Source organism: Elgaria multicarinata, chromosome 9, assembly GCF_023053635.1.
Source record: "Elgaria multicarinata webbii isolate HBS135686 ecotype San Diego chromosome 9, rElgMul1.1.pri, whole genome shotgun sequence".
Lineage (NCBI taxonomy): Eukaryota > Metazoa > Chordata > Lepidosauria > Squamata > Anguidae > Elgaria > Elgaria multicarinata.
In genome coordinates, this window is record NC_086179.1 from 69,704,652 (window position 1) to 69,726,626 (window position 21,975).

A 21,975-nucleotide genomic window follows, 5' to 3' on the forward strand; every position below is an offset into this window, starting at 1 on the left:
GATTCTTTATTGACTTTCTGAAATAAGGAAAAGGGGAGAACTGGACCAGTATGTGGGGCTAATGCATGTACTGGCTGCAAAGTCCATACACGTTCCTTGCTATAAAGAGATTCCAATGCGATCCTTCCCATACAGAAGGCACGGGCCTCCACTAACAGTAAAGGTACTCTGCCATGATAGTTGCAACAACACACGTTTGCGGTGGACACACACCTTTTTAAATAGCAAATCATGGTCTTCCAGGAGTGCAATCTGTCTTTAAAATAAGGCAAGGGTGCACCGTGCAGTTTTGATCCCGCCACCACCACCACCACACAAGCAAAATACATGTGCAATTTGGTGGCATGGCAGAGAGAATTCCGGCGTTGGCCTACTGAAGTTGCCCACTGCTGACAGCCCCTGACAGGATAACCAACTATGTGAGGTAACCTTGGGACAGGTTAGTGGGATGCGCTGCTTGCGTGGGGGGAATCCGCACGTCGTTCCGAGATCGCTTCTAAGCGACCCCAGAGCGGCGTGAAAGCGAGCGTGTAACTTGCCTTTTGAAGAGCCGACAAAGCGACGTCCTTCCCGCCGCCGCCACCGCTGCCACCCGCAGACCTCCTCGCTGAGCGGCGAGGAGAGCTCGGCTGAAGAAGGCGGGGTGGAAGCTCTCCACCCCGCCTTCTTCCCCCGAGCGCTCCGTCCCAGCCAGCAAGGAGGGAGTTGGGTGGCGGCGGTGGCGCGAACGACGTCTCTTCGTCGGCTCTTCAAAAGGCAAGTTACATGCTCGCTTTCACGCCGCTCTGGGGTCGCTTAGAAGCGATCTCGGAACGACGTGCGGATTCCCCCGTGGCTAAGGCCAAGCAATGTGAAAGGAGGCTTTATATAGACCTTGTCGACATGTCATCCTTTCTAAATCTCTCAAGACATGGAAATCCCATCTCATGAGATTTCATCTGCCATATTCTTGTGATGACAGGGGGTTCCCTCCCATTGCAATGCTTGCATTCCTTCCCCACCTGCTGGGGCTTCCTAGGCTCTATGTGCCACTGATGAGCACCCCTAGGGTTGAGAGGCATGCTGGGTGATACCACCACCTCCTGCCCCACAAACATTCCATGCCTGCAAGCTGTGGTGGGTGGAGCTTCTCCTATAACAACTATTTGTATCGTTTTGAAAAAATCTTCAACCTATGAGGGTTCCTGTGTCTTGTGGCAGGGAGAAGATCAACAAGCAAGAATATTCATAAATGCAACATATTGGTGCCTTTAATTTTGTGTGCTACTTTTAGGAGATTTCTTCCAAAGCAAGGACAGCCTGGAAGATTCGTAATCAGAGACAGGAAACAGAGTCCAATCTAATAAAGCTCTTCATATGTTCATATGAGCTTTAAGATTATAATGCATTTCAAAAACAGTTTTACACAATTCTGTGCCTTGAGGTTATCTCTATTTTATTGTATTTTGAAGTTACCGATGAAAGCAAAGATAACACAGTAAATTCCTTTTATATATTCACAATTTCGCACATCTACATATTATTTCCTCTCATAAATCCCATTTTCTCTTCCAACGCGCATCACAAAAGGGCTCACTTGCAGTTCAACCACATCCTTTTATGCAGGGTTGTTGCGGGGGCTGACTAAAAGCTCCATCACACCGGGGGTTAAAATGCTCCCTACCTTCACTTCTCCGCCTGTGTTTTCGTTCCTCAAACGAGGAAGTACAGAGCCAGCACGAGGCCCATTGAGTCCACTGCTCTAATGGAGCTCATTCTCCTGCACACGGCAGGAGAGAGCAGCGATTCCAAGTTTTAAAAAACAACGGACTTAATGACGGTTTTTTTTGGCGCTCAAGGAAGGCCAGAAGGGGCGGAAGGCGCGCAGATGCCGTCATGTGAGGGTCCTGAACAAACTCTGTGAGTGCCCAGTAACGAACGTGCAATAAAACGCTCATTGGATGGAGCTTTAAAGCTGCTCTTCTGCGATTGATCAGAATGAATGCAGTACAATCTTCACAGAGATTGCTTCAGAGGGCGTATTTTCTAGGTGCACATCTATAAGATCTTGCCAAGTACTGTTCCTCTTCAGAGTAGTCTAGCCCCATAGGGTTCTGAATCTCTTTCATCCCAAAGGCCAAATTTCATTTCAGAGAAACTCTTGGGAGCTGCATTCCAGTTGATTTGATTTGATTTGATTTATTACATTTATATACCGCCCCATAGCCGAAGCTCTCTGGGCCAGGGTTGTGCTCAGGGCCAAAGGCAAAAGGGAATTAGACCAACTGCAAAAAGAATGGAGCAAAAATACCAATGTATTTTAGCTTGAAGCTCTTACTGCCAGTAACTAAATATTAAGAGAGGCATTTCAACCTTTTAGAACAGGGGAAAAGCTGCACAAACAATGTGAAACCACCGAATGTTCCATGGTTGGGAGAAACAGCGCATGGCCTTTTGGGAACCTCTGTCCCGGAGTCCCCAATAGGCTATGCCTGAAACGCTGCACCCCTGTCACAGAAGATGAAAAGAATCTTCTATCTTCTCCTTGACCTCACTGGCTTTGATCCTGGGGCCATGCTCAACCTAGAGTTGTGTCTTCCCTGAGTGTGCAATCCTGATCACAACTTTTCAGAGTTCAAGTGTGGTGCACAAGAAAAATAACACATAAGGAGGTTAGAAATTTGGACAGGTTCTTTTACAGATATTCTTATGGTGTATTGAAATATACCTTCCAGCTGTAGAAGTGTTTACATTCTCTTGGTGTAAATTATTTTGTCTGTGAAAGCCTGTCAACACGATATTCATGTGGTATAATGATAAATTTAGTCTTCAAAATTTGAATAAAAAAGGTGGTGCTGTAGAAAGGGCCAATGTAGGGGTGTTTGCTAACGGAACTTCAGAAGAGGTGTTTTTGAGAAGATGCACAATACAAAATATATGCCTGCATATTAAGAAATCAGATCTTATGGAAAAATTAAAGTGCATTTTTGAATGTGATAATTGCTTTAAAATTATTATTTTTATATTATGTAACAATTGTAATCTAAAAACACAGTACAAACAATAGCTTTTTACTTCAAAAGGTATCTTCGTTCACAGTCTTCCAGTTGTATTTGCTAACTTGGAGTTCCAATTAAGAAAAGGCTAAGCTGTGCTTTATGCTAAAATAGTCCAGTCCTTTGCTGAACTTTAGACAAATAAAACACAGCTATGCAATGCCTACGTGTGCTTTGCAGCCAAGTGCACTTTCTCACTCAACCATTGAAATCTGATGATATTCCAAACTGGAATACCTCCACCTGACTCCTGCTCTTGTAGTAAAGTGAAGTGCCCCCATCCAACTCTCGTGCAGGTAACTCATCAGATCTAACAGGTGCACCAAATGTGTACGCATATCCCTGTTCACCAAAAAAGACACACTCAGTCAAGATATGCATCCAAATCAGCTACAGGTGGAGAAGCATGCTTATGTACACAAACCTCTTTAGTTGTATAGAGATATAGAAAACTGTTGTCATCCACATTGCTATTGAAAATGTAGCTCTTTTGACATTGCAAATTTATGCCATTTCCCTCCAAGTTAACTGAAAAATCAACCTCTCTGTAAAATTGGTTTGGATTTGACAGTGACAACTGTGTTGTGACTGATAGTAGATTTGAATGTAAGTGGATTAAAGTGCCCATTGATCCAGCCCTAAGCTTAAACAAAAAGATGAAAAAGGGGAATTTCTACCAAAAATGGAAATATTCCCAGTAGAAAACAGCAAATCCTGTGAAGGGTGCTTTGCCAGTAACATTCACTTTTCTATTCTGTGTATATGATGTGTCTCAAAACATTAGGCTGTTGATATTCAAAATAGTGACTTATACTGCAATACCTAGTGGCTCACGGTAATACTTTACTTTTTAAATAAACATTTAATTTAGATTAACTATGGGAAACACATTTCTTAGGAATTTCTGAAAAACATCATCTCAGGATAAGAACATAAGAGGTGCTATGTTGGAACAGACCAAGGGTCCATCTAGTCCAACACTCTGTTCACACAGTGGCCAACCAGCTGTTGACCAGGGACCAACAAATCAGGAGATAGTGCAACAGCTCCCACCCATGTTCCCCAGCAACTGGTGCACACAGGCTTCTGCCTCGAATACTGGAGATAGCACACAACCGTCAGGACTATTAGCCATTGATAGCCTTCTCCTCCAAAAATTTATCCAACCCTCTTTTAAAGCCATCCAAATTGGTGGCCATCACTACACCTTGTGGTAGTGAGTTCAAGAAAAGATCATCACTGTTGTACATTGCACTATTTTATGCAACATGCACTGGTGTAAACTCATTTCCCCTCCAATAAACAATATAAGTATATGTTGTATCGTTCCTAATAGTTTCTATGGCAAATAGTTGGCAAAAGGGGTTGGCTTTTTTGCCATAGAATCTATCTATAGTAAATATGGTTAAGTACAGTTCACTTTACAATAATGTCAAACTTGTGGCTCTTTTGTATGGACATTTCATTTCAGTCAGTGCAATTTTTAAAATCAACATGCAGATTTTAGCATCTGTGCTATGTCATCTATGCTCTAGGTGGATCTAAACACCAGTAGAAGACTAACTTTGATCTTACAAACAAAAAAGACCTTTTCATTTTGCATATTGAAAGGCCAGAAATTTCTCTGAACGAATCAGGTAACAATTGCCCATTTATCAGTGAAGTATAAATAGTATATAGGGACAGAAAGATAACATTTTAAAAGTTCTTATTCTATCACTAAGCGAAAGGTTCATGAATAGATGTCAGAAAAAAAACATTTAAGGTCAATGGAATTCTTCTGATGTTTGGAGGAATTCATGTTGTGCTCAAGGGTACTCCTAGAATGAACCTAAAATGCTGGTACAGAATTAAAGATGATGTTGACATTAGTGCAGCTGCTAGATAAGGTTTAAATGATACTTTCAGATTTGGAAAGGGTGTTCTTCTTAAATCACAAGATAAATATTGAGTTTTATTCTATCCAAAGTACTGATTGACTGTTGAAAACGATGTATAAGCAACCAGGGCCACAGCTAGACCTAAGGTTTATCCTGGGATCATCCAGGGTTCGCCCCTGCCTGAGCACTGGATCCCCTGTGTGTCACCTAGGTGAACAGATTTGACCCCTGGATGATCCAGGGATAAACCTTAGGTCTAGCTATGGCCCAGGTTTCCCCTTTGCAACAGATTTATTTCAGTTAGCTGTAGCTTTTGTAAGAGCCAAATTTATTGATTACTTAACTTACTTGAGTACTACTGAACCTAGGCTGCTGGAAGAATGGGTTCCTTCAGAATCTTTACATCAATAATTCTCCAGGTGGGTTTCAGTATGATAGCTAATGAGACTACAGTAACTAGGACCAGAATTTCACTCAGGCCGTAGCTAGACCTAAGGTTTATCCCAGGATCATCCCGGGTTCGTCCCTGCTTGAGCGCTGGATGCCCTGTGTGGCACTTAGATGAACAGGTTTGAACCCAGGACAATCCTGGGATAAACCTTAGGTCTAGCTACAGCCTCAGACTCAAAGAACAAACAGTATTCACTTTTAAAACATTTATCAAAATAATTCAAGAAAATTAAACACACACTCTGAACCTCCATTCAGCAAAGTTAAAACATACTTACAACTCTAGAAGACAAGATCTCATTGAACAAACACCTTCCCTCTCTCCAAGATGCTACACCAGTGTAGCACTTCTTTCCCTTCTCAGAAAAGACTGTGGTTTCAGGCCTACCAACTAGCCCTAGACCACCACTGAAATCAGTGAAAGTCTTGATGGTTTTAGAGAAGAAAGAAAAGTGGTTTCTACTTGTATGTTTCTCCTTAAATACTCAATTTTACATCTTTAGGCCCTCCTACTAATGCTCCTTAGTTCTTTGGAATTATTGGACCATCTCATTTTTAGACCCAATTCTTCTGGGAAAACCCCCTCCTCTCTACAGTCAATTGTGCACATCAATGGAAGGTCATGTTTTCCTGTTCTTTAATTGTTTACTCTAAAGGAAGTTCTGTTCTGCTTTGTGGCTGCTAGCTCTTTCTCACTTTTCCATTTCACCAGCTGCGACTGGTTTCTAACCTACATGTTGGCCTTTCATAATCTTGTTTTTGCTATTTCTGTCTCCGTATATGGAAAAGACGGTTGGCATTTGTCACGAACTTTGTCAACTATCTTATCCATTGATATCAATTTATCTCTCTACCTATGGTGAACCTTAGCACTTACCTATCTGCATCTCTTATTTCTATATATTGTATTGTGCTTAGATATTTGCACCTTCAAGCATCTAAAGTCCCCAAATGTATGTGTGTGCTACTTGCCCTGTTACTTCCCTAGCCCAGCATCACTAACACGTATAATCTACCACTAACCTCCCCCACACAGCATCATTACAATAACAGAAAGTAGCAGCCCTTACACTTTGCTTCTTAATAGCCTGCATGCTGAACACTTTGAAAATATGTGATTCAGCAGCCCCAGGTATATTGTTTATACTTGGATATCAGTAGAGGTGTGGAAATAACATCACTTCTAAGTTATTTTAAAAGCCACCCAACAGTAAACCACTGCCTTGAATGACAGAGTAGATTTGCTCTTAATTATGTAAAAATAAACTAACATGGAACTGAAATGGTAAACTTCAGTCCAAGAAGATCAACTGGCTTCTAAGAACTGCTCAGATAGTTTGGGGCTGAGCCCCAAAACATAAACCCACATCTTTTAACCCAAGTTTCTGCTCCAACGGAAACCATCTCACAGTAAGGCAAAGTTGTGATGCTAAAAGGCAAGAAACTTGCTGATGACCCTGAGTACGCAGCAGAGGTGGCATCTGAAACCCAAAACACAAAGTACCTCCAACTACCCACCATCTTTACTTCCTAAGAAAGTCTCTGGGTTTCCAAGAGAGCAGAGAGGAATTCAGGGGGATAAAAACATCAGGCAGCTGGAGGGCAGTGCTTCACTCTGAAGTGCTCCAGAACACTCGATTTTTAAAAATTAAATAAAAATAATCACAGGTAACCAGCGGGTGCAAGGGAGGTTCCTATGGATACCAAAATGCGTATCCCTACATCACAATTATGATGAAATTGGTTTTTTGATTTGTGCAACTATATGTACAATATAAAAGCCACACAAAATACTCCCTGTGTACTACCTCCTCACAGAGCTATAGGGCTCCATCACATCAGTGATTTTTCACAGACTCACCATGCCTGGTATGCAGTTTTGCAGCTCACTCACATGACATCACTTACATGATGTCATCCCTGTCCTGCACTCATTTCGCCTCTTCCCCTTCATTTTTGGCTTCATTTTGCAGTGGCGGAAGTCTGGTTTCCCCCCTCTCTATGCGAAGTAAATGCTCTCCTCCCTCCCATGTATTGCTGTCCTTGCACTCTATCAGACCATCCCATTCTTTGTTGGAGGGGGGTGTCTAAGGGTGGTCTCACTGACAAAAGAGGAGGGTGGGACGGTTCTCCGCTCAACTGCTCAACCATGAAGGGGGGGTCCCAGTTAATTCCTATGTTATTACTCCTGAGTAGGCATGACCAGAGGTACATTTTCTCCTTAAAATACAGAAAATGTACCAGGCCAGGGGTGGTGGTGATTCACCCCTGCGCCTCCCTAGAGCTGCGAAGCTTTGCAGTTAAGGACTTGGGTTTTTTTAGTAATGGAGCAGTGCACCGGCGTGCCCGGTACCTGAGCTGCAGTGCACATTCACTCCTCCTCCCCTGTAAACCTTTCCCAAGCCAAGTGGCAGCAACAGTCTCAGCCCAAGCACTCCCTCCTGCTTCCTACAAAGAGCCTCCCTTGCTTCTCTCCCCAGAGTTTGTTTAATACGATCTTAGGGGAAAGTATAGTGTGTTGTTTTACCATAATTGCACAGTTTCAGGCTGCCGTACTATCTATCTATCTGTCTATCTATTGCAGGGGAAAGGAGAACGTAGGGGGCAGAGTAGAGATTTCACTGGCATAGTAGTGCTCCTGGTGAAAAGATACATGAGCTGAAATACTGCAACAACGCACAGGTGTGAAAGTGCCCAGCGCTCAGCTCGCTAAGGAAACGGAGGAGGGAAATGCGGATGAAAGCCATATAAAAAAGTAGGTGTTATGGAGCTCATAGTGGAGATCAGTGTGATTATAGCAAAGAGGAGAAGGATGAATAATTTTACCTTTGATTCTCCCCCCCCCCCGCGCCAGTAGTTTTAAGAAGTTCTCTTAGCCACAATGATCACACTCTAGTAAGTGCTACTCTTGTACAAACTAGAGTACACTTTGGCTTGAATCCCTGATACATGCAAATCCTAATTTAAAAAGAAGAGGTTGCTACATAGGACGATGCATCTGTGGTGTAGTGGGTAAGTTGTTGGACTGGGAGTTGGGAGATCCAAGTTCTAATCCCGACTAGGCTATAGAAACCCACTGGCTGACTTTGGGCCAGTCACATACTCTCACCTCAACCTACCTCACAGGGTTGTTGTGAGGGTAACATGGAGAGGAGCAGGATTCCTGCATTGAGCAGGGGGTTGGACTCGATGGCCTTATAGGCCCCTTCCAACTCTACTATTCTATGATTCTATGTACACCGCCTTGGGTTTGTAGGAGGAAAAAAGGCGAGATATAAATGTAATAATAAAATAATCTTTTTCCTTTGAATAACAAAGCAAATCTCATTTTAACACAAGGATTTAACAAATAGAAATTACACAGCAGATCAGTTTAATTTTCAAAAGGATAAATACAGGTCAACGATAACTACTTGAAATCAGTTTGTTAGCTTAAGACAGTTGCATCTTTGGCAATGAACGATTAAGTAGATACAGATAATTCAGAAAGACAACATTAATATTTCTTTATCTTGAGATCAGACCGATTCTTCAAGCAATAGATATGTGAACACCTTTGTATATCCTGAAAGTGTTACTTTGATGGACCGGGTGTTAAAGATTTTGTTATTAAAAGATCATCTGTGTTGGTCTGCTTGTCATCTCTATGTAGAGCTGCGGCTAGCTCTGGAAACTGGGAGAAATAATTCCTTGCAAGGATATGCTTGTGCTTTATCCTATGAATGAACACCATCTCATAAGCCTGAAAGGGGGAAAAGAGCCAAAGTTATTAAATGCAATTAAAAACTTAATTCAGTCTCTGTTGATCACATGTCTGTATTGCAGACTTTCAAACCTTGAACTTCAATGACTCATAACTTTTTCTAAAGCTGAAGGTAAAACAATAATCTCCTTGTGTTTTTATACAAGATAATCCTGTATGTTCATTTACTGAATTAGAATTGCATGATCAGTCACCATGAGCTCCTGCAGATATACCAGTAGTTACAAGATATTGGCAAGTAATTAATTCAGGCTGCAATCTGAAAAGCACTTACTAGGTCATACGCCCCCAACAGACATGATGGAACATATTTAGAATCACAGGAAGCTGCCTTACATTGAGTCAGACCATTGGTCCATGTAGATCAGTATTGCTGACACTGACTGGCAGTGGCTCTCCAGGGTTTCATACAGGAGTCTTTCCTATCTCTATGGCGATGCCAGAGATTGAACCTGGGACCTTCTGCATACAAAGCATTGTATGGTTTTTGTTGTTGCTGCTGTTTTTAAAATAGTGTCTGCTTTTCTTTTCATTTTAATAGTGAATCTTTTTTCAAGATTACCTGAAAGATTACACCTATACCATGGAAAAAATAGAGAAACTTATGCTTGTTGGCAACTCCATGTGCGCACACTCTGTTTCCCATTGGACTTTGAATTCGGGGACAGGCTTTAAGTAAATAATGGCCTCACTCAGAATGGAGCTCCAGGTATGCACATTCTATTTCCAATTGGACTTTGAATTGGGGGACAGGTTTTTAAGTAAACAATAGCTTCACACACAACCTTTGAAAAGCAACTTCTTAGAAAGAAGAATGCAGTCCCGTTCCACCCCTGATATGTGACGTTATACAAAGGTTAGCAATAAACAATAAACAACACAGCCAAAATCTCATGAGGAGAAATGGAAGGCCAAACAATAAGCAATACTTACGTTTAATGATGTGTAGGGAAGTGTGCCTTCCATTTCAACAGGCAGTAGAGCTGTCATGTGGGGCAAAATTTACTTAATACAGAAAAAAAATTAATCACATAATCTATACCTTTTCAAGATTTTTCAGCTTGAGGTGAGAATCAGCTTCATCATTTCTAAGGAGAATAGTGTTCCAGGGAGACCATTCTTGATACTTATTCCACCTGACCATGACCAGATCATAGAGATCATCCCAGGCACTAAGAGCTGACTGAGTACCCCAGAAATTTTCAACCATATAGTGCAGGTCTTGCTGCTGCAATTGGAAGTAAGTTGAAGACAAAGAATTAAACAATTTTTTAAAAAACAATAACAACCCTACATACAAATAACATTTAGTTTGTACTCCAAATGAATATTACTACTGTATTTCTTCGATTGTAAGACGCCATTGATTGTAAGACGCACACTAATTTCAGTACCACCAACAGGAAAAATACCCTAAGACACACCCGCGATTCTAAGACGCACCCCATTTTTAGAGATGGTTATATGGGGAAAAAAGTGTGTCTTAGAATCGAAGAAATAGGGTATATACCATGCACAGGCTCTGAACTTTTTATTACAGTTTGAAATGCTACTGAAGAGCCTAATCCTTCTCTCTGAAGTGATAACACACAATCCCTTTAATTATTCCAAAGACACACATGACTAAAATGCAAGTTTTTAAAAGTTTATTTTAGGATCTTTCTGCAGATGGAAATTCTGCATCCTCTCTTAGCAGCTTGTTTGATTATCAGCTCACTCTTAGAACATTTTATTGCTGCTAGCCCCATACCAAATCCATGCTGTTTAAAAAGTATTAATGATCCACATAGTCAAATCTTCAAATATAGATTGTAAATAATTAAATCCAAAGTTGCAGCACTTTAAAACCAAGGTACTCTCTGTTTTCCAAACATAAGGAGAGATGGGCAAAAGCCTGAATTCTCCAGTGGGAATTTGAGAAAGGTTGCTCGTTTTATAATTAGAATGGAACAATCGTGCATCAGAATCATTGCTGTGGCTTAGATACTGAAGATTAGGGTACAGCAGATATTCTTCCATAAAAGGTTGGAAACTCATTTAACTTCAAGGCCAATCAGGAAATGTCCACCAAAGCCAGTAACACAATCATTTTAACACATGCAGCTTAACAAACCAAAACAACAACCAGAAAACCTAATGTAAATTGTCAGAGAACGGTGTGGGAAACACGGAAATGTTTGGAATTTGGCAATTGCAACCAACCCCATCTGCCCCTCTAAACGCAGGAGTATCAAAGTATAGTAAAATAAAGTACTGATAGGAAAAAATACACGCAGATCACTTGAGCACATGAGCCAAAGAGAGGGCAAAAGCCTTTAGTATCATCATTCAACAAACTGACCTGGAGGAGAAATTTCTGCCCAATGTTAACTACAGTGTTCAATTAGAACCTAACTATAACCATGAAGACTACCTGAGGCCACAATGTATATGTATGACAAGCATGATAGCTGTTCTAGCTGTGGACTTAATGGGTGACTTTACATGACATGAAAATCCATCCTGCCAAACACAACCCATGCTGAGCTCAACAATCAGGTTTACCATGGGTTGTTCTTCCCATCCTTCTCCCCTTGGTCCTCCAGCCAGCTCCAGCACTTACCCCAGGGGATATTTGGTCAGAACCTGTCCCGTCCTCCCCCTCCTTGCTCCAATCATTACCCCATTTTTGTTCCCCAGGTTTTTTGGAGCATGTGTGTCCTGACCTTTGTGCAAGTGGCATCGGAATAAATACATCTGAGAATTTGCATAAAAACCTTAGTGGTTTTTTTTAAGACTTTTTTTTTTTTTTTTTGCATTTGACACTTGCAGCTGTCAAAAATATATGGGGTTCCCTTGCGTATTGCCTTGTACATTTCAGGTGTCAAAGGAAACCAACTGCAATACGAAACATACAAGGTAATTGACAAGAGATGGCAGCATATAGGTTAGTTTTGCAGGCTTTTACACTTGACAGGTTGGGGGAAAGGAACTAGGTACCCCCGCTCTTAGCAAGGTGATCCTCAAGGTTTTAAGAGTTGAACTGACACTTGGGGCTGCCTTGCTTCCATTCCACACTTCCCCAAGTCTCCCGCAAGTCATTTTAAGGGAGATTTATGCTCCCCCTTTTCGCTGCGGTGGTTACTAGTTGGCGAACGAGTGACTGCCCCTCTGAAGTGCTATTTTGGTATTGGATGTTGGATATTTCACACAAGAACCCATGATGGTTTGTGAAGCAAGACTATAACTGTTGTGGACTATGGGAGCAAATATCCATGACCAATTATTGATCTGACTGACCTGACTAATCATCATACAAATTTCCTACCACCAGCAGCATATATGAGTCAATAAGATGAAACTCTATCAAATATACCCGCAGCACAGATCAGAAACAGAATTCTTCATAAAGTTTTGATTAACAGCCTATTTTTAACAAATCAGTGCCAATTAAAAAAAAACAAAAACCTTCTTCCAGCTAAACAGAATGACAACTCGGTATGAACAAACTGAAACTCCATTCAAACAAATTAAGAGACATATTTGATCGACTAAAAATAAAGCTAGAATGCGTGGTGTTATCAACCTTTTAAAGTTTATTACATTCTTCCTAAGTTGCTTGGCCTTTGTAAATTATGGTTTAATAATAACTCCGTTGGAACTTCGCCTAACTAAAATAATAGCCTGTTCAATGGCAATATTTCATCCATCTATCTGTCTGTCATAATATTTCTATACTGTCCAATAACCAAAGCTCTTTTGCCAGGCACATGCAGAAGAAAAACCAATGACTGAGGCCTGGTCTGCCCATGCAACAGAATGAGGATACGAAATCCTGAGCAGGCAGATTCGACTATATCACTGAAAGGCTGCAGATGGGATACCATATATTTAATACTCCCCTATATGAAAAGCTTTCTGCACCTAGACAACTAGCACAATGGGGAGCAAGCTGCTATAGAACTTCTCTCTCTGTCATTCTCTCTCTTCTTGCAGGATGATTTTTGGGGTACAAGGAAGGAGTATTAAAATGTACTGCATACACACTGCACAAAAAACTGGGTATATTAGGGGAAATTGCATACAAATGGGGATATATTAGGGAAAATTCCTGGGAAAATGTGTATACTGTGGGAAAATGCAGACAAAATCTGTACAAATTTTTATGCAACCATTTAAAAAAAAAACTATTGTAAACTGATGAGGAAATGGGATGGAATAAACTTGTGCTGAAAATATGAACACTATAGAAAATGGAATGGACTGATTTATCAACTCCTACAGCTAAGTAGTTGTAGCTGAGAAGCAAAAAGACTGCAGAAAGATTGTGAAAATTTCATATAAGATCCGGGGTAGGAGGTTATATGCAATGAAGGGAAGGGATGTAGAGCAGCAAAGAAAATGGATTTTCTCTACCATGAATAACTCTCTTCTGGAGGGTTGAATGCTGTGTCTGCTCCTAAAAATGTGGCTTCAGTGGGGAAATTGGACCCACCCCTTTTCCCTGTCTCCCCCCACCCCTTTTGAGGCATGAAATGGAAACATTGGAAATTTGGAGAAAAAATAATGTTTCAGAGAATGCAGTCAAAATCAATGAACAGACCACGTGAGAAGGGTTGAGAGGCTTGTTTCAATTAATGCAAACTTTTAAGTTTATGAAGTTTATGAAGCTCAAAATGAGAGTTAAGAATAAGAAGCTAGAAATCTCTCAGGTACTGATTCCAATTAGAGAAATAAACCTGAGATTCTATTATTTTCAAGGATATATTATTTAATAAGAGAGAGTGAAGTAGAAATCTAATAAACATAAAAGTGGCTAATTCTATGTATACAGAATGACACACCGGGCAGCATCTAATGGTGTCATTCTGCAAACTAAATAGTGCTAGCATAGCTCCACTAAATCTTTCTGTCATACAGGTGGTTGCCCATTACACTTGGGCAACCAGTTGTTCACGCAGTTACACAATCGTTTGGACAAGCAGAACGTGCAACTATTTGCACAATGGGGTTGCAGAAGAGTTATGCACAACAGGTTTCACAACGGATTGTGCAAGCCTAATTCACCACCACTTGTGCAACTGCACAAAAGTAACCTTACTTGGATTATTCTCTTATGTATAGTTCAGAACTTAGTTTCCGCTAGCACAATGTCATTTGCACTAATGGAATGACATAGTTGGATGCCCCCCACTATGTGTGATAATGAAATAAGACTGAACTCTTCAGGCTTATAAAGTGCAATTGAATAGGCATATGCAAGGGGCAAAATCATTTCATTATTCCATTTATTTTCATTTAGTTAAAAAACCTGTTTTATTTATTATTCCTTGTTTAGAATTATATTTGTTTCATTACTTATTTGGAATTACTTCATTCTTTTCTCTAACTCCCGTCTGCTTTCCTTTGCCACTGATTTGAATAGGAGACCCACCAATGTCCATCCATCCATCTCGGGCCAAGTATAGTTGGCCAGAGTAAAGAGAGCCCAGCTGGTGAGGCATTTGCATTTCCTAAGCCTTTTGTACACAGTTGACACCAAAGGTGCTGCTACTACTTCATATATAACTTTACCTTTGCTTCCATATAAAAGTCTTGCTACCACATCCAAGCCTCAAGCCACATTTGTGGAAATTTGAGCCATGACAAATGTGGAGGCGGGGCAATATTTGTGTCTGGAGGAAAAGTACTTAAACATTTCTGGGGAAATTGCAATACTCATCAAACCTAAACTTGCTTACTATTTTAAGAATATGAAATGTATTAAGGATAACTTAAGAGCACATAAAATTGTATTGTTCAGTATAGTTCAGGAGTTTAAAAATTTAAATGCCTTTATTTTACTAAACAGTAATTACAGATGTAATCAGAAATGGAGCTGCAAACTGAAGTATATCTTAGTTTTTGCAAGTTAGGAAACGATATTGAAAAGCCAAGTATATATAAAGAAGTAACAAAATGCAAGTCTTCCGTAATTTAAAAGCTTTCATATGCTATCATTAATAAAGTTGGTACAATATAAATTCCCATCCTCTTTTGTACTTTCCAAAACCACCTTGAATATCAGTATTCCCTGATCTCTGCATACCTGTACTATGAAAGCAATCTTAGCACCATCGTTGTAATTCACTTCCGATTCTCGGAGATTTCGGAGCATACGTTTGTATTTCAAAAAAGCTTCCCTCTTACGAGCCTCGTTATTCAGCTTGCAGCACATGCGACACCGGCCGACAGTGTGCGAACTAGCAGATGTGGCAAAATCAGTAGAAGGCAGGTACCTTTTGCAGCCAAGGCAAAAGTAGATGTTGTGATAAAGCCTCATTGGATCAGGTGGAACCTGCAAGGAAAAAAGATACAGTGAGGTCTCATAAGATTTTTTTCCATATTATTACTCTGGTCCAGAGATGTGTCCTAAATTTTCCCACCAGCAATGGCTTTCCCATTCTTTTTAATGGAGGGAGCTGATTTGGATGCACATTCAATTGCATGAGTAGATCTGTTCCCTCCACGGAAATCAGCGGAAAGTGCACTGATTCAGGAGATACATGTGCACATAACAGCTCACACAGGTATTCGAACCACGGTGAATGGAGCAACCATGCCACTGACAGTCACACATTTAAACATAAATTTGTAACACTTCAATGCCTTAAAACAATGTTTGTATTAACCATAGTTCAATCTTTATAAGCAGCAGCAAGGCCAAACTATATTAAAATGTCTAATGTGACTGAAACAACCAGGTTGTACTGGCGTACAATAACAATTATCTCAGTGTCAACCTTAAACCCAGTCTCAATTAAAGCCTCACTCAATTTGTTCCAAAGTAGCTGGTGATAACTGTATGCACAGTGACCTTTGCTAATTGAAGAAATATATAGCTACAAAACAATTCTGCCGTAGCACAGCATACAGTCTGTCAAATGCAATCTGTTTCCTCACTCTATACAGTAAACCTAGTGATTATGAACATATTTTTGAAGATTGCTATGTGAGGATTAGTTCAAAAGGGCAGAATATTCAGTTAAATTATATAAAAATGCGTTGAAAAGAATGAAATTATCAATATGGTTGTGTTATTGAGAAGATGGAAGGTACGGAAACATGGAATAGTTTAAAGAGCATCTTATTTATTTTCAGCATAGTTTAATGCATTCTCTGGGTGAAACTTGAGCTCACATGCTTAGCTGTAATCTTATACACACACAAAGCCCCACTGAACTCAATGTGACTTAATTCTGAGGATTGCTCTGTTAGTCACTATGTTATCAATTCATTTTATTGTTTTCCATGTTAGCCAACATTTCCCCTTCCTACTTACTAACTGCCACTTAGCACCCTTTGTCCACCAGTAATAACAGATAACTGGCTTTCATTTAGCTTCTTCATATACAATAGGTTGTATCCAACGTTAGTCCTTCTTAGAGTAGACTCAATGAAATTAATGGGACTTAAGTTAAACTACCACTGGATACAAGCCATTGTATAGCCTTCTCAGTGGCTAAGTTCAGACAACACGTTTCTCAACAGTGGTTTTAGAACTCACAGTGGAGTTTTATACCACCTTTGAGAAATGTGTTGTCTGGCGGGAAAACTCCACACAGAATATCAACAACGTGCAAAGAAGAGTTCCTGCACAACTGTTGTGTTGCGTGTTGTGTGGCAGACTCCGTGGAGTTTTTCATTGTGTTGAGTTGACTTTTCTCACTGGCTACAGAGTTCCCTAGCAAGAGCGGTGAAAGGAACAAGTGCCGCTCTAGGAGAGCCACCGGGATTGGGTTTTTTTTGCAGCAACAGGATACCATCGGGAGGACCAGGGGAGGAAAGAGAGCATAGAAACTGTAAAGCAAAAGTTGAGAAGGATTTTATTCAACTCCACAGTAGCCCACAGTCACACAATGGTGGAGTTAGAACGTGTTGTCTGGGGAGTACCCCCCAAAAACTCAACCACTGAGTGGAGTTTTCACACTGCATTGACACTGTGTTGTCTGAACTGAACCAATACCTCATTGACTCTCTTATTCTTTCCATATTTATATCCCTGGAGCGCCAGGTATATCATTTCAATAATAACTGAAAAAGGAAAAATATCCATTCCTCTGTTATCTACCAATTCAACTGCCTCTGGGTAGCCTCTCTGGACTGGTTAGAGTAAGGAGTTTAGCTTAGCTAAAAATTACATTATCATGAAGAAGTAATAAATGTAATAGAAAGAAAAATACCTTGAGAAGTCTAGCAACCTCTGGATTAAAAAGAGGTGTTTTAATATACTGAAGAAATAATGTGCATATTCTTTGTCTGAGTCCTTGTAAGTTACATTCCTTCACTGCCCTCATCATGAGGTCTGCTTCTCTATCAATTAATTCTACTATTTCATATGTGAGTTTACACGCATGTTCCTGCAAAAGCAAGCAAAACATTTAGCAAAACACATGCACATTTCTTACACTGATGGCTCACATGATTTCTTACACTAATTGCCAGTCAATTATAATACACATGCCCCAAGACATCTTAAATTTTAGCTCTGGGCCCTTCCACACGTCGTTCTGAAATCGCCTGCATGCGCCCCAACTACGGCCCCAAAACGATAGTGTGTACCATAGCTGAAGAGACGGAGGCGGAGGCAGCTGGGGAATCCAGGTGCATCCTTGCTGCTGCCGCCGGCCTCCTGCTGCCTGGGTAAGAGCGATCCGGGTCGGAGAGCTCGGCTTCTGCCTCCGCCGAGCTCTCCGACCCGGGTCGCTCTTACCCCGGCAGCAGGAGGCCGGCGGCAGCAGTGGCAGCAGCGGCGGCAAGGACGCGCCTGGATTCCCCAGCCGCCTCCGCCTCCCCGCCTCCCCCCCTCCCCTCCTTCTACCATAGCTGAAGAGACGGAGGCGGCGGCGGCTGGGGAATCCAGGCGCGTCCTTGCCGCCGCTGCTGCCGCCGGCCTCCTGCTGCCTGGGTAAGAGCAACCCGGGTCGGAGAGCTCGGCGGAGGCGGAAGCTGAGCTCTCCGACCTGGGTCGCTCTTACCCAGGCAGCAGGAGGCCGGCGGCAGCGGCAGACGCGCCCGGATTCCCCAGCCGCCACCGCCTCCGTCTCTTCAGCTATGGTACACACTATCGTTTTGGGGCCGTAGTTGGGGCGCATGCACGCGATTTCAGAACGACGTGTGGATCCGCCCTCTTTTGAAATTTACTTTATAATGTACTTTAGAAAAGGTATATAATCATATATCACCCTTGCTCAGTGGAGAGGCTGCTTTATTTAAGAAAGATTTTGGCCTGTAAGTGGGGCAGGATATACACTACTGCTTTAAAACGTGTTATAACAGTAGTGACAACTGTTGAAGCCCAGGACACACACCACATACAGTTTTCAAAGCGTTTTCAAAGTGTCATATCCTGCTGGGTTCAGTGCTGTTTTTTGTTTTGTTTTTTTATTTAATTTAATTTAACCTTTATTCTCTAATTGTTATATTTTAATGCATCATTTTATAGTTTTAATCCATTTTATTTGTGCCTGCAAGCTGACTTGAATGCCAGTTTTGGTAGAAAGGCGGGGTACAAATCAATCAATCAAATTGCCAAGGTTCCTTCCCTTCAGCCAAGCCCTACAAAAAATTAAAGATAAAGGTGCTCTGGATTTTCTTTCTGAAGCCAAGAAACACAGAACTTGACAAAAACCTTGTGAGAATCCTAAAAGAAAAATAGTAGCTTTCTAACCGTGCAGTCTTTTACATGGGGAAGAGTTTAGTGAAAATTCCCTTTTTAAAACAACCGAGCCAAATGTCCCAATATAAAAAAGGAGTTTATTTGAGAGGAAGGGGAAAACAAGGAAAAGCAACTATCACTCACAGAGAATTCCAAATAAAATCAGTAAAGTCAATCTAACCTATCTAGTTACATGTTGTCTACTTGAGTAGAATCTTGGGTGCTAGAACATCTTGGGTGCTAGAAAAGTTCTTTGCAGAGAGGATGGCCTGAGAGGAAGCATCTCGGCCTTCGATTACATGTTATACGGAAGGCTCCCCAGGAGTGAGCAAGTGGGAATCTGAGCTCTGTAAAATCCAGCCCTTTAGCAGAGGTTGTTGTTTTGTCCAAACATGCAATAGACTCAATTTCTGATGTCAGTGGTCTAGCCAGCAATCAGAAAATTACTTAGTAGCATGACCCCCACCGTCCTAATGGCCCTAAACTTACATCTCAAAAGGGCCAGTGGGTTTGAACCAGTTAGCCTGTTTTTAAAAGAGCATAAGTTTTTGATTGCGTATTGTAGAACAAAATGGTTAGGTGATCGTATTGAGGTGTCACAGTAGGGTGCCAACTTAACAGATACTCTACAGGGCACTGTTGAGCTACATCAGAATACAGGGGTTTGTCACAGATGTCAGTGACATGACGTCAGAAACCATGGGTTTTCTGAAATGTTAATTATTTATCCATCTCCTGTTTACTGTCTTTTAACAGATGGATTTTATGGTATTTTTACATGTAGAAAGCGTTAATTTACTGCAGTGAATGGCAACCCCCCACCAACAAAAATAGGAGATGCAGGGAGCCCAATCCAAATATGGGCTACAATGGGGAATAATGGGTTAAAGCCCCTTACTATCCACACCAGGGTCCTGATCCGATGTGGCTCTCCCTGCACCTGCAATTTACTTTTAAAAAGCCACTCACACAATTGCTAATTGAATGGCGTATCATCTAGTTTAGCACTGAGATATACTGAAATCAAAGGAACCTACTTTCCAGTTGCTTACTAAGTTAAGAAATTAAGAATACAGTTGTGCAGCACAATCTTATAAAAGGAAGTACCATTATGTTCAGTTGGCCTTGCTCAAAGGCAGTGTGCATAAGACTGCAGCCTTAATTTCTTAACTCAGTAAGCAATCAATATATCTTGCACAACACTCACGTTGGCACATGAATGCACAGTACCCTCTCAAATACTCAGTACTACCTGATATACTCTGTTGATATACTCAGTAGGGTTTCCTTAAAAGCTTGAGAGGAACATACCTTCACTGTATGCTTCAGTGTTAGCAGCACATCGAGCCGTTCATCTTGGGGAAGGTCTTTCATACTAATGCTGCGGTAGATTTCAAGCAGTTCCCTGGCACGCAGTGTGAACTGTGTATCCATCTCTGTGGTTTTGCCATCAAATGCTTTCCATTTTTTGGGCGCTGCACACTTCAGAGACATTTTATATCACTGAGTTACAATGAATGGATGAACAGATGAAAAAAGCACAACGCTCAAAAGTTACCCATGGAAATTCATTGATTTCTTCTAAACGTTACATTTTCTATAAATCCTTTACATTTAACTGTCGAATTCAGTGGGTTCACTGTAGAATTGCACGGTCTCCTAATCAACATCAAATCAGAGGACAGTGAATGCAAACAAAGGACTGTTCACTCCACGTATTATGAGTTGTTGGATAAGTTACAAGTTGCTGCCAGAATGTTTTCATCTTTAGAATTATGGCTTCTGGACCAATCCAAAGGATGGTGCAGATCTCCTCCTCCTCCATGGCTGTAGACAGAGCTATGACCACAGAGGAGAACATCCGATCATGGATTTTCCATGTTCCCCTGCCTAGTTGCCATAGAAAGCTTATTTGATCAGTTTACAACTTTGACCTCGGAAGAGAGGTTGGAGAAGAAGAGGGGAGGGGAGGGAGGAGGAGAGGCCTAGATTCAGTTGATACAGGAACCTCTCCATCACCATTCCTGCTCCCTGGTAAGCAAGCTAGATGTCCTGAGAGGCCCAACCAGCTGAAAATATTTTAAACAGAGGATTGGGAGGCTGTAAAGTTTCCATCTTCTTCCTGCTTTGCCTGGCTTTGGATATACAACAGACAGCAAACTGCCAGGTTTTTGCTGACAGTGGGACGGCAGTAGAAGTGTGTCCCTGGAGAGGGCAGGGGAGGAAAATTTCCCCCCATGAAGTTGCCCACTCCTGATTTAGACCTATAAAGCTTAGATGTAGAGCTTGCTCCTCAGTTTGAGCAATTTGGCTTGCGTGTGAGGACAGGCTTCTGTTAGTTGGTTACTGCCTTGGCACTTTTCCCCAACTATCTTGGAACACAGACCAGCTCACCTGGACTGACAGCCAACTCCCCCCGGAACCTGATCACCTGGAACCTGATAGACATTCAGGCCTGTGACCCAGTTTTGATCATTCTTTTTCACACAAGATGATGCATGGTCGAACACACACAAAATACTTGCAATATAATGAAAGAATGGCTGACTAAGTCCTGGTATATATACTGTGGACCCTCTGGAGTGTTTGAGAGATACATGGGATGGCGTATTATACGCTCAGAGAGAATTGGCAGCAAAAGGAGCCACAGAAAGTAGTAGGAACAAAGTAATCTGTTCCTCAACCATTTGAATTATACACAGCAGCAGTCCTATTTTTTAAAAAGCTCCTTGTCTGTGTGACTAAACCCCCAGCCCAAGGCTAGACTTTACTTTCCAGAAAAGACAAAGGCTAGAATAAACAAGTGAGCAAGGGTGGGTGGATATCAGGAGATTTCCAATCCTGACTTGTGGCAATATTCGCTCTCTCCTTTCCCAGCCTGAGCCTGCTCAATAAATTCCAGCCACTGCAGATTAGCTCAAGGGCTCTGTCCTCAATCTCACACTCCCAATCCCAACCCTCCACTCTCCACCCCTCCCTGGCATGACTGTCCATGCCAATTGCTTTTTTTAGAAAAAGGACAGAGCCGACTATGCCATTTGCTATTCCACACCCACGAAGCACTATTCCCAGTGTTGCTCGTGTCCATACAAACTCAAAATGCACAGCCACAGTTTCCTCTTGGAAGCACGAATCTGTAGAATGCTAAGAATCATCCATTTTTCAAATTAT

At 41.5% G+C, this 21,975-nt stretch overlaps 1 protein-coding gene across 1 annotated transcript in view; it reads right to left on the reverse strand.

Annotated features, from left to right (window-relative positions):
• Positions 1 to 8,882: 8,882 nt before the first annotated feature.
• Positions 8,883 to 21,975, reverse strand: part of IQUB (IQ motif and ubiquitin domain containing) — a 33,116-nt gene continuing 20,023 nt past the window's right edge. The window contains exons 8-12 of the mRNA XM_063134875.1: positions 20,116 to 20,286; positions 17,330 to 17,506; positions 15,196 to 15,444; positions 10,171 to 10,356; positions 8,883 to 9,107 (exon numbers count right to left, since the gene is read on the reverse strand). Coding sequence (XP_062990945.1) covers positions 8,940 to 9,107; positions 10,171 to 10,356; positions 15,196 to 15,444; positions 17,330 to 17,506; positions 20,116 to 20,286 — 951 coding nt within the window. The 3' untranslated portion in view covers positions 8,883 to 8,939. The remainder of the gene's footprint in view (positions 9,108 to 10,170; positions 10,357 to 15,195; positions 15,445 to 17,329; positions 17,507 to 20,115; positions 20,287 to 21,975) is intronic.